A 13799-nucleotide genomic window follows, 5' to 3' on the forward strand; every position below is an offset into this window, starting at 1 on the left:
ATTATTTTAATGGGTTTATAACAGCTCTTTGCTTTTTTTTTTTGCTTTCAAGAGTCACTAGTCAATGATAAATAACCCCTAGTTAAATTTTAGACTTTAAGATTTTTGGCTCATGTCTGTGAGCTTATTCCATGTTCTATGCCTGTTTTCTCCCTACAGTGTTTCTAGAAACCATCTTTTCCAGGTAGTTCCATTAGGTTTCCAAAATTCAGACTTGGGCTACTGGCTAACCTTTTCTAGGTCTTTTTCAGTGCTTTTCAGAATCAATTGTTTGGTACCTCTTGGGTCACAATTTCCACTTCTTCTTCCATGTACGGGCATAAAATGTCTTTTGGTTGTTTTGTTTTTTTGGTGAAATGGTCATAAAACAGATCAAGCAGGTGATTGTTGGTAGTTTTGCCATCAACGTGAGTGCCTTCTACTTGTTTGGTTTCCTGGTAAAACTCACACAAGAGTTGGAGCAGATAGTTTTTGTACATTCACATGAGTGTTGATGTGCTCTTTCTTTTGCTTAACCCACAGAATACATTTTGTGTTACTTGTGAGATTCTGTCCGTGAATACGTCAGGTGATATTTGACCTGAACATTCTTAGTAATAGCTTGAGTTTACAAAGTGAAACCTCGTCATTCTGTGGATTTTCAGGACTCACTTCGAAAACATGGCCCTTGAGGCCATCAGATGCATTTTGGTTCCTTAAGTCCTTCCTTGTTACTAGTGTGTTTCCAGTATTAGAAACACATGTTGACTGTGACTATGCTTTTATATTGAACTGATCTTTCTTAGAAAATGGACCAACTACTTTCTTCTTGGTTCCTTTTTTCAATGCTTGTTAGGTGCTTGTTCTTGTTGACTGTGGCGGTGCTATTTTCTTATTCCTCGTGTCATATTTAGCATTTTTTAAGTTTATTGTTTGATAATCTCCTTAATGGTGTATTTTGATGTACAGAAATTTAAAAATCTATGTAGACAAATCTTTCTTTGCTTTCTATTGCTTTTGTATTTATAGTTCTTGCCTAGATAGTCTTAACTGTAGTTTAGACCTTAACAGTGTTTTCTTTTTTTTTCTTTTTTTTTTTAGTTGCAACTACTGGCCCTTCAGTATATTATAGTCAGTCACCAGCATATAATTCCCAGTATCTTCTCAGACCAGCAGCTAATGTTACTCCCACAAAGGTAACAAAGGAATAATTTATACATTTATAAGTATCTCCTTTTTAATTGTATAGGCTTCCTTCAGAAAAATTCAAGGGAGTAGTTTAGTATCAAAACTTATATCCCTTAAGATGTAGATATTTTTAATTTCTTTCAAGATACGTAAATCATACTTCTTAGTCACCTTATTTTTGTGTTACAATAAGTATGAGCATTTAGAATATTTTTTAAATGGGAGTGGTGGTGGTATTGGGTTCTTCATTATTTTGTTTCGACAGAAATAGGACTAGAATGTCCTTGCTGAATAACTATGTGGTAAGTACTTCTGGGCCTAATGTGGCTATATAACTATTGATTAATACCCAATATTGTAATGGTAGTTGAATGTGAGGGTTTGAGGACAGAGGATTGGGTTGCATTTAGACCCTTGCTGTTCTGCTTATTATGATCTTGGACAAGTTTCTTAACCTCTCCATGCATCCTTTGCCCTATATGTGAAATGAGGATGATAATAATACCTTAATTCATGGGTTTTTGATGATATTAAAATGAGATAATACATGTAAAGTGCTCAGTTGGCACATTAATAAATGTTCAGTAAATAGCAGTCATCATCATCATCATCATTAACACCATTTGATAAATTGTTTAGCATGAAGAAGATAGTTATTCTATGGATTTATTTGTAGGTTTTTAAGATGCTGTTATTAATTAATTTTCATTCTATGCCAAATATATATGCAAGTATCTTAGTAATAACGTTGCTTTCTCTTAATGATGTGCTATGTACCCTAATGATCCTCACCTAGTAGTACTCATGTTTGAGGTTTGTGAGAATTGGCTTTGTCTAGTTATCTATAGTTTTGCACACAATCTACAAAATATTTTAACTTTTTTCTTTTAGGGTCCAGTTTATGGCATGAACAGGCTTCCACCCCAGCAGCATATTTATGGCTATTCACAACAGATGCACACACCACCCATGCAAAGCTCTTCTGCTTGTATGTTTTCTCAGGAGATGTATGCTCCTCCTCCGTTGCGTTTTGACTCTCCTGCAACAGGAATTCTATCACCCAGGGGTGATGATTACTTTAATTACAATGTTCAGCAGACAAGCACAAATCCACCTTTGCCAGAACCAGGATATTTCACAAAACCTCCAGTTGCAGCTCATGCTTCAAGATCTGCAGAATCTAAGGTTATAGAATTTGGAAAAACTAATTTTGTTCAGCCCATGCCAAGCGAAGGAATAAGGCCATCTTTGACAACACCAGCACATACAACACAGCCAACTCCTTTTAAATTTAACTCAAACTTCAAATCAAATGATGGTGACTTCACATTTTCCTCACCGCAGGTTGTGACGCAGCCCCCTTCTACGGCTTACAGTAATAGTGAAAGCCTTTTAGGTCTCCTGACGTCAGATAAACCTTTGCAAGGAGATGGCTATAGTGGAGCAAAACCAATTCCTGGCCAAACCATTGGGCCTCGAAATACATTTAATTTTGGAAGCAAAAATGTGTCTGGAATTTCATTTACAGAAATGGGGCCAAATCTGCAAAAGAATTCTGGTTTTCGTCGAAGTGATGATATGTTTACTTTCCATGGTCCTGGGAAATCAGTATTTGGAACACCCACTCCAGAACTGGCAAACAAGAATCATGAAACAGATGGAGGAAGTGCCCATGGGGATGATGATGATGATGGCCCTCACTTTGAGCCTGTGGTACCTCTTCCTGATAAGATTGAAGTAAAAACTGGTGAGGAAGATGAAGAAGAATTATTTTGCAATCGTGCAAAATTGTTCCGTTTTGATGGAGAATCCAAAGAATGGAAGGAACGTGGGATTGGCAATGTAAAAATACTAAGGCATAAAACATCTGGTAAAATTCGCCTTCTAATGAGACGAGAGCAAGTATTGAAAATCTGTGCAAATCATTACATCAGTGCTGATATGAAACTGACACCAAATGCTGGGTCAGACAGATCTTTTGTATGGCATGCCCTTGACTATGCAGATGAGTTGCCAAAACCAGAACAACTTGCTATTAGATTCAAAACTCCTGAGGAAGCAGCACTTTTTAAGTGCAAGTTTGAAGAGGCCCAGAGCATTTTAAAAGCCTCAGGAACAAATGAAGCCACAGCACCAAATCAGACTATCAGGACTGTGAAAGAACCCACAAGTCATGATAGTAAAGATATTTGCAAATCTGATGCTGGAAACATGAATTTTGAATTTCAAGTTGCAAAGAAAGAAGGCTCTTGGTGGCATTGTAACAGCTGCTCTTTAAAGAATGCTGCAGCTGCTAAGAAATGTGTATCATGCGAAAATCTAAACCCAAGCAATAAAGAGCTCCTTGGCCCACCATTAGTAGAAACTGTTTCTCCTGTTAAAACTGGCCCAGAAAATGTTCAAGATAGATTTGTGTTGACACCAAAGAAAGAAGGTCACTGGGATTGTAACACTTGTTTAGTAAGAAATGAACCTACTGTATCTAGGTGCATTTCATGCCAGAGTACAAAGTCTGCTAACAAAAGTGGGACTTCATTTGTTCATCAGCCTTCCTTTAAATTTGGCCAGGGAGATCTTCCCAAGTCTGTTAACAGTGATTTCAGATCTGTTTTTTCTACAAAGGAAGGACAGAGTGTTTGCAGTTCATGTACAGTGCAAAATGAAGGAAACACTACAAAATGTGTTGCCTGTCAGAATACAGGTAAACCAAGTTCATCTACTTCTGCTGTTCCAGCTCCTGCCTCTTTTAAGTTTGGTGCTTCAGAGATAAGCAAGGCTCCGAAGAGTGGATTTGAAGGCATGTTCACCAAAAAGGAAGGACAGTGGGATTGTAGTGTTTGCTTTGTACGAAATGAGAGTTCTTCCTTAAAATGTGTGGCTTGTGATGCCTCAAAGCCAACTCATAAACCTATTGCAGAAGCTCCTTCAGCTTTCACATTGGGCTCAAAAACGAAGTTAAATAACTCTTCTGGAAGTCAGTTGGGAACAGGATTTAAAAGTAACTTTTCAGAAAAAGCTTTTAAATTTGGCAGTACAGAGCAAGGATTTAAATTTGGGCATGTGGATCAAGAAAATTCACCTTCGTTTACATTTCAGGGTTCATCTAATACAGAATCTAAGTCAAAAGAAGGATTTAGTTTTTCCATCCCTGCATCTGCTGATGGATTTAAATTTGGCATTCAGGAACCAGGAAATCAAGAGAAGAAGAGTGAAAAGCACCTTGAAAATGACACTGGTGTCGAGGCTCAGGATGTTAGTAGCCAGAAGAATGGTAGTAGTGTGATTTTTGGTCAAACAGGTAATACTTTTACTTTTGCAGATCTTGCAAAATCAACTTCAGGAGAAGGATTTCAATTTGGCAAAAAAGACCCTAATTTCAAGGGATTTTCAGGTGCTGGGGAAAGATTATTCTCATCACAAAGTGGTAAAAGGTCTGATAAAGCCAACACTTCTTCTGACCTTGAGAAAGACGATGATGCCTATAAGACAGAAGACAGTGATGACATCCATTTTGAACCAGTAGTTCAAATGCCTGAAAAAGTAGAACTTGTAACAGGAGAAGAAGATGAAAAAGTTCTGTATTCACAGCGGGTAAAATTATTTAGGTTTGATGCTGAAATAAGTCAGTGGAAAGAAAGGGGTTTGGGGAACTTAAAAATTCTCAAAAATGAGGTCAATGGCAAACTAAGAATGCTGATGAGAAGAGAACAAGTACTAAAAGTGTGTGCTAATCACTGGATAACGACGACGATGAACCTGAAACCTCTCTCTGGATCAGACAGAGCATGGATGTGGTTAGCTAGTGATTTCTCTGATGGTGATGCCAAGCTAGAGCAGCTGGCGGCAAAATTTAAAACACCAGAGTTGGCTGAAGAATTCAAGCAGAAATTTGAGGAATGCCAGCGACTTCTATTAGATATACCACTTCAAACTCCCCATAAACTTGTAGATACTGGCAGAGCTGCCAAGTTAATACAGAGAGCTGAAGAAATGAAGAGTGGACTGAAAGATTTCAAAACATTTTTGACAAATGATCAAACAAAAGTCACTGATGAAGAGAGTAAGAGTTCAGGTGCAGTTGCTGCCAGTGCATTAGACACAACAGTCAAGCCAAATCCCGAACACCCTGGGCCCACATTAGAATGGGATAACTGTGACTTAAGGGAAGACACTTTGGATGACAGTGTGAGTAGTAGCTCAGTACATGCTTCTCCATTGGCAAGCAGCCCTGTGAGAAAAAATCTCTTCCGCTTTGGTGAGTCAACAACAGGATTTAACTTTAGTTTTAAATCTGCTTTGAGTCCATCTAAGTCTCCTGCCAAGTTGAATCAGAGTGGGACTTCAGTTGGCACCGATGAAGAATCTGATGTTACTCAGGAAGAAGAGAAAGATGGACAGTACTTTGAACCAGTTGTACCTTTACCTGATCTAGTTGAAGTATCCAGTGGTGAGGAAAATGAACAAGTTGTTTTTAGTCACAGAGCAAAACTTTATAGGTATGATAGAGATGTTGGTCAGTGGAAGGAAAGGGGCATTGGCGATATAAAGATTTTACAGAATTATGATAATAAGCAAGTTCGCATAGTGATGAGGAGGGACCAGGTATTAAAACTTTGTGCCAATCACAGAATAACTCCAGACATGACTTTGCAAAATATGAAAGGGACAGAAAGAGTTTGGGTATGGACTGCTTGCGATTTTGCAGATGGAGAAAGAAAAGTAGAACATTTAGCTGTCCGTTTTAAACTACAGGATGTTGCAGACTCATTTAAGAAAATTTTTGATGAAGCAAAAACAGCCCAAGAAAAAGATTCTTTGATAACACCTCATGTTTCTTGTTCAAGCACTCCCAGAGAGTCACCATGTGGCAAAATTGCCGTAGCTGTATTAGAAGAAACCACAAGAGAGAGGACAGACTTAATTCAGGGTGAGGACGTAGCAGATGCAGCTTCAGAAGCTGGAGAAGTGTCTAGCATGTCTGAAACAACAACAAAAGCAGTGGTTTCTCCTCCGAAGTTTGTGTTTGGTTCAGAGTCTGTTAAAACCATTTTTAGTAGTGAAAAATCAAAACCATTTGCATTTGGCAACAGTTCAGCCACTGGGTCTTTGTTTGGATTTAGTTTTAATGCACCTTTGAAAAATAACAATAGTGAAACTAGTTCAGTAGTCCAGAGTGGATCTGAAAGAAAAGTAGAACCTAACAAGTGCGCACTGTCAAAGAACTCTGGTACCAAACAATCTTCAGATGGCAAAGTCAAAAATCTTTTTTCTTCTTTTCCAAAAGAAGAGTCTTCAAGTGATTACACATTTAAAACTCCAGAAAAGGGTAAGTGCTTAATTTTTAGAGTTAAGCACAATTTTTCTTTCTTTTTTTTTCTTTTAATGTTTATATTGATGCAGACTTTTTGTATAGGATACTAATGTTGGGTTAACACTGTTCAGTGAACACGAAAATATATTTGAGCAGATTTTTTTCCTCTCTAAGTAAGTTTACCTGTGAGTGTTCAAACAGCAACCGCGGTTGTGTGTAAGTTATTTAAGAGATTTCAATAACTGGAAGATGTTTATATTATGCTAAGACAGAGCACAAGAACCCAATATGGTATAAAGACCCATGTATTTGAATCATGAGCATTAACTTGAGACTTTTTTTAAGTGTTCATTTTTCAGTTTTTTATTATTCTTGTCACTTGGAGAACACAATATTGAGGTATTCACATTTTATATGTTAGTCTTGCCACCATTTATTAAAGGAGCAATGAATGAAACCACCAGCATAATTGACATGACAGCCCAGATTGGTATAAATTGAGGGACTCTGGCCTTTTGTATTTTAAAAAATGTTAAAAAATGAAATGCTCTTTATTTTCTAGGATTTAATTTTAGCCTTTTTAAATCTAATCCAATGGCCTTTTGGACCAGCACCCCTTCCTCAGAGCCTGAGAGCAAAGGTATAGCTCTAGCATTCTGAGTATGAGATGATGGCGGTTTTTAGCAGCTGATAGTCCTTAGCAAAGTAACTGTGGCTTTATGAAATTAAGTACTTAACACTACAACATGCATGTTAAAGAATGTCAGTTTAAGCAAAGTATTTTTTTGACTGGTGGGCGCAACACTCTAATGCTGATTTTGTTTTTTTTTGTTGTTAAATGTATTTGGATGTCATGTTTTCTCACTATTGCGCATTATTGTTTTTTGCTGCATTGTACTTTATTGCTCTGTTATTTTCAACTCTGCTTAATTAAGACCTATATTTTATCTAACCTTTAGCTGTTAATTTCTGCCAGTATTCAAACGTGATGGCAGCAGCATGTATCCAGTAGGGAATAGAGGGTCTCTTTAGGTCTGTTCTTTTGTACGTGTTTAGAAAAATATTGTATTTGAAAGTAGACCTTTTTTTTTTTTTAAACAACCACCTTTCTATAGCCTGTATGTTATACACACATAATCTGTAGCACAAATTGTTTGCAGAAGTAAGTGTTGCTATTAGAGTCAAACAATAAGAAGTGAGATCTGTTGAAGATCTTCAAGAGCAAGGTTAGGAAAATGAAGACTAACCGTTAGTGTCCAATGACACATCTTGAGCACACCAAACAATTACAGTGATGATGTTACAGTCCTTGATTTCCGGGGCTTTTGATGTTAAAGTATACCAATTATATTACTATCTAAGGGAGGTCTTAATCGTTTTGTTCTTAAAGATGCAGTCTTTGAGAAATCATGTGAAAAGTATAGACTTTGTAGAAAAGTAGATATATACTTGTACACAATTTCTGTGGGCTCTAGGTTAAGAATCCCTGGCGTAAGAGCAAATTTACCAGTGTGCTACTGCAGGACAAAAAGCCTTACTCTGTTTTGAATCTGATAACATCATAGTCCGAAGGGACCTTAGAAATGAAGACTTTTAGGGCCAGCCCGGTAGTGCGCCGCTTGGGAGCACAGCGGTGCTCCCACCGAGGGTTCGGATCCCACATACAGACCGGTACCCGCTCACTGGCTGAGCGAGGTGCGGGTGCGACACTGAGGGTTGCAATCCCGTTGCCGGTCCCGGTCCGGTACGGGCGCAACACTGAGGGTTGCGATCCGTTGCCGGACACGAAAAAAGACAAAAAGGAAAAAAAAAAAAAAAAAAAGAAATGAAGACTTTTAGACATGGGGAAACTGGGGCCCAGAAAGGCTATCTGACTCACCCAAGTCATTTTTACCGGTTAATAGTAGAACTGGAGAAAGAATCTGTATCTTATAGTGTTCTTTTACTGTCCCTGGCTAGGAATTGATACCACATTTTTTATTGTAATTAAGGAGAGAGGCAAGCTTAGCATTGTAAAAAGAAGAGCTCTACTGACAGCACCAAGTCAAGAGTTAAGATCCCCTTACCGGTCATCTTTATTAAAAAAAAAGAAAAGAAAAGAAAAAAAAGAGCTGTGGTTCTCTAGAATAGTGTCATTCAATAGAAACAGAATACCTGTGTATGTAATTTAAATTTTTTTCTAGTAGCTACATTAAAAAATTAAAAAGAAGCAGATAAAAAAAGGGAAAGAGATGAAATTAATTTTAATAATACATTTGATTTAACCCATTGTCCAGAATAACATTTAAACTTCTAATCAGCATAAAAAACTAATATGATATTTTATATTCTTTTTTTTCTATACCAAGTCTTCAAAATCCAGTATGTATCTTTATACTTATAGCACATCTCAGTTTGGACTAGCCACCACCTTCAAGTTTAACAGCCACATATTGTTAAGCTACCATATGGGGCAGTGTAGTTCTAGAGAGTGTTTCCCCAGCACCAATTGCTATATGGCATTCTTCATGACTGGCTTGTTTTATCAGTTCCTTTAGCCAGAAATTCTTTATAGACCAGAACAAATTGCATATAAAATTACTTTTCTCCCCCTAGGTTTTTGCCCTTTTCGTTGGCAGGGTTAGGAGTGGGCTGTTTTTCAGCTATAGAAATTTTCTTTAATTCTTACAGTATTTTATCTACCGTCATACTTGGAAATGTGCAAAACTAGATGCAACTCTAATCACCTGCCATCTTTGGCAGTTGTTAACTTTCCTCATAGGAATTAATCAAGGTTGGCTGTGGGTTAGTTTCATTTGTTTACTAACTTTTGTGTATGATTTCTTTAAGATTTTTTTCACTTGTTGCAAATGCATGGATATTTTGCTAAACAATTTTTTAGTATGTCAGATATGGTATGGCAGCACTTTTTAAAATACCTTTTTAAATTACAGAAATTAGTTGTAATTCTTTCAATGATAAGTAAAAGGATTTTTTTTTTTTCTTTTAAATAGATTCTGTGTTCACTAAGGGTTTTTGGTAGAACACTGAATCAGGCTGCTAATTCTAATTGATGATTATTATAGAGCTCTGTCTCCATCAAAGTATGTGTTTTTTTATTATGCTATTTTAACCTATAGATAAGTTTCATGGTTTTATTTTCAATTTGAATGATGTTAATACTTACTAAATCCTTTATCAATTTTTTTGACTTTTATTACAGCAAAAGAGAAGGAAAAACCTGAAGATCCTCCCTCAGATGATGATGTTCTTATTGTATATGAACTAACCCCGACTCCTGAGCAAAAAGCCCTTGCAGCCAAACTTAAACTTCCTCCAACTTTCTTCTGCTATAAGAATAGACCAGATTATGTTAGTGAAGAAGAGGAGGATGGTAAATCTTTTGTTATTCTAGAAGTACTCTTTTCCTTCCTGAGATTTTCTTATTCTCTTAAAAAAAAAAAAAAAAGAAAGAAAGAAAAAAATAAAAAATAAACACACTCTGTTCCTGCTAATCTTAGTAATTGGAAGTATGGTTTAATTATTTTAAGCCTGTCTCTTAGAACTTATCACCGATATCCTTACAGGTAGATATTTACACTAAATATATGTGTGCATAGTCAGTGCACACATATATTAGGATTAGAAGAACTGTATTTATTAAGCAAGCATGTTTTTGGATAGCAATCATGTGCCTTGCAGGTGTTTTGAGGGAACTGAAGGTAACAATTTTCCTGGAGTATTAGAGGTGTGGGAGAGAGAGAAGGTAGACAGTTTTTTCAACGATGGATAACTATGTATGCCATATCAGATTAAGTTGAGTGGTTAAATACTTAGAAAGTCTCAATAGGATCAGTTGGGCATTGGTATGAAGTACTGGGTTGTGGGTTAAGGTGATTGGAAGATGGGCTAAAATGATAGTAGAGCAACTCAAATAGGAGAGCCAGAGCTAAAGCTCTAACAGTAGGAAAGGTATTAGGGATATAGAATTGGCAAAATTGGCTGCTATTTGGATGTGGAAAATGAGGGAAAAGTGAAGTTAGAGATAATCCCTAGACTTCTGACTAGGAAAACCCCCAAAACTTACTGGAAATTTTTTTATTTAATATAATCAATTGTACTTTAAGATGAAGATTTTGAAACAGCTGTCAAGAAACTTAATGGAAAACTCTATCTGGATGACTCAGGAAAATGTAGGCCATTGGAAGAAAATCTGCCAGGTATGTTAAGTTTAAATAACTATTTATGTTCTTAACAAATCTATTTAAAAGGAAAAACCTAGTCTGATAATTTCTGTAATTATCAATTTTACTTATGAAATATACACATGGTGATTTAAAATATTTAAAAATAATATTAAGTGAAAAACATTGTTCTCTCGGTGGTCCTTGTTCTCCATTAGCATTCACAGGTCTGTAGATCACATTGAAGACAGTTGAAGATTACCATTGTAGTAGAGTAGTTGGGACTTCATCTAATTTTATCTTTTCTTTTGCTTGTGTTGTACGGATTTTTCAGGTAATGAGAAAGAATGTATTATTGTTTGGGAAAAGAAACCGACAGTTGAAGAGAAGGCAAAAGCAGATACATTAAAGCTTCCACCTACATTTTTTTGTGGAGTCTGCAGTGATACAGATGAGGAAAACGGAAATGGGGAAGACTTTCATTCAGACCTTCAAAAAGTTCAGGAAGCTCAAGTAAGAGTGTCTCCACTGTTTTCATTTGGTGTATTGCCTTTGTTGATGCAGTAAACTTCAGAATGTTCTTACTGAATGGTAATAATGGTTCCTGGCTAGCAAATGGATTAAGGGGTCTGTGAATCAGCTATATAGCCAGCAAAGAGGAATTTTATTCAACACATTATATACAGGATCTACAAGAGAACTTTAAAAAATCATGGATAGATTAATATTTTAATTCTATTTTTCCATGGACTTTTTGAAGTACCCTTGTATATGCTGAAATGCTGATGAAATAAAAGAAGATCTAAATAAATGGAGAGGCATCCTGTTCATGGATTGGAATACTCAAAATAGTTATAATATCAACTTTCCCAAAATTGATCCACAGATTTAGCATAATACCAATCGAAACCCCGCCAAGATTCATTGTAGGTATAGACAAGCCAATTCTAAAATTTCTTTTGAAAGATAGATTATACATTTGTTATAATTGATGAACCTACACTGACACATAATTATCACCCAAAGTTGTTTAGAGTTTTTGCTTTAAATGGATGTTGAATGTTATCAAATCCTTTTACTCCTCCTATCGATGTGATCATATGGTTCTTTTTATCAATTCAGTGAATGACATTGGTTTTTTGAATGTTCAGAAATCACCTTTGCATCCCTGGGATAAACCTCACTTGGTAATAGTATAATTTTTATACATGGTTGTATTCAGTTTGCATAAATTTTGTTACAAATTTTTGGATTTGTATTCATCAGGGATATTGGTCAGCAGTTTTCTGGTACCATTTTTGGCTTTCATATTAGAGTAATGCTGGTATCATAAATTGGGAAGTATTTCCTGTGCTGCTGTTTTCTGGAAGAGATTGTATCGAATTGGTGTCATTTCTCCTTTAAATGTTTGGCAGTTTTCACCAGTGAAACCATCTCAGTCTGGAATTTTCTTAAGATTTTAAAAATACAATAAATAGGTAGAGGCCTATAATAGAGGACTATTCAGATTATCTCCTTGTTCTTGAGTGAGTTGTAGTAATTCATGTCTTTCAAGGAATTGGTGTCAAATTTCTGTGTGTACAGTTCCTGGTAATCCCTTATTAATCTTTCAATGTCTGCAGGTTCAATATTGAAATGTTCCATCTTTTTTTTCTGTTATTTCTTGGTTAGTCTGGTTAGTAGTTCATCAATTTCATTGAATTCTTTTTTTCAGTAGAAACAGGTTTTGACTTTTTTTAAAATCTTTTTTTTCTGTGTTCAGTTTCATTGATTTCTGTTCTTATTATTTCCTTCTTGCCTTGGGTTTATTTTGCTCTTTTTTTAGTTTCTTAAAGTAGAGGCTTAAATTACATTTAAGAACATTTTTTATTTCTAATAAAAATATTTAGTGCTATAAGTTTCCCTCTAAGTGCTGTTTAGCTGCGTCCCACAACTTTTAATATGTGGTATTTTCACTTTCATTCTGTTCAAAATTTAAAAAATTTTCCTTTGGACGTTCTTTTTGATGTGTACAATAGAAAGTAGTATAACATTTCCAAATATTTGTTATTTTCCAGGTATCATTCTGTTCCTGATTTGTAGTTTAATTTCATGATGGTCCATGAACATATTTTTTTTTTTTTGTCTTTTTTCCGTGTCCGGCAACGGATTGCAACCCTCAGTGTTGCCCTGTCTTTTTTTCCGTGTCCGGCAACGGATTGCAACCCTCAGTGTTGTCCCCGTACCGGACCGGGGACCGGCGACGGGATCGCAAGCCTCGGCGTTGCTCCCGCGCCTCGCTCAGCCAGTGAGCGGGAGCCGGTCTGTACGTGGGATCCGAACCCTCGGACGGGAGCGCTGCCGCGCTTCCCAAGCAGCGCACTATCCAGTGCGCCACCGGGCCGGCCCGTATGAACATATTTTGAATATTATCAGTACTTATAAATTTAGTGAGATCTGTCTTGATGAATGTTCCAATGTGCACTTGGGAAGAATGTGTAGTCTACTGTTTTTGTGTGTGGGTGCTCTATAGATTATATGAGTAATATACATACAAATGTAACAGAAACTAGAATTACTATTTTTTTCATTTCAAGGAAATATAGAAGCATTAGAACTATATAGGTTTTTAACACTCCTCCAGTATGATGGTTATCATGTATTACATCCACATACACCCAAAATCCTATCAGTCACATTTTGCTTTCACCATATGTTCTTGTGAGCCTAAAAGGTGAACAATAGTTTTTTTACCCAGTTTTTTTTTTTTAACAACTTTTGCTGTTATTCCTTTATTCCAAGTATTCTAGGATTCCCTCTGTTGTCTTGCCTTCTACCTACAGAACTTTCATTAGTATTTCTTTTAATGCAGGTATACTGGTGACATTTTCTTAGTTTTTCCTTGTCTGAGAACGTCATTATTTTTCCTTCACTCCTAAAAGGTTATTTTTGGTGATACAGGATTCAATGTTGACGATTTTCTTTCAGCACTTAAAAAATTTTTCACTGTCTTTTGGCCCTCATGGTTCTTTGTGTATTTTGGACATAAGTGTCTTTATCAGGTATATATGTTGCAGACATTTTCTCCTAGTATGTGGCTTGTCTTTTCGTTCTCAACATTGTCTTTTAGAGAGCAGCAGTTTTTTTTTTTTTTTTTTTTAAAAGATGACCGGTAAGGG

At 36.2% G+C, this 13799-nt stretch overlaps 1 protein-coding gene across 1 annotated transcript in view; it reads left to right on the forward strand.

The window, feature by feature from the left end:
* Nucleotides 1-13799, forward strand: part of RANBP2 (RAN binding protein 2) — a 45781-nt gene that overhangs the window by 21481 nt on the left and 10501 nt on the right. The window contains exons 15-19 of the mRNA XM_008576049.1: nucleotides 1081-1175; nucleotides 2059-6493; nucleotides 9681-9851; nucleotides 10585-10677; nucleotides 10976-11154. Coding sequence (XP_008574271.1) covers nucleotides 1081-1175; nucleotides 2059-6493; nucleotides 9681-9851; nucleotides 10585-10677; nucleotides 10976-11154 — 4973 coding nt within the window. The remainder of the gene's footprint in view (nucleotides 1-1080; nucleotides 1176-2058; nucleotides 6494-9680; nucleotides 9852-10584; nucleotides 10678-10975; nucleotides 11155-13799) is intronic.

This window comes from Galeopterus variegatus, unplaced genomic scaffold (genome assembly GCF_000696425.1).
Source record: "Galeopterus variegatus unplaced genomic scaffold, G_variegatus-3.0.2 Scaffold1279, whole genome shotgun sequence".
NCBI lineage: Eukaryota > Metazoa > Chordata > Mammalia > Dermoptera > Cynocephalidae > Galeopterus > Galeopterus variegatus.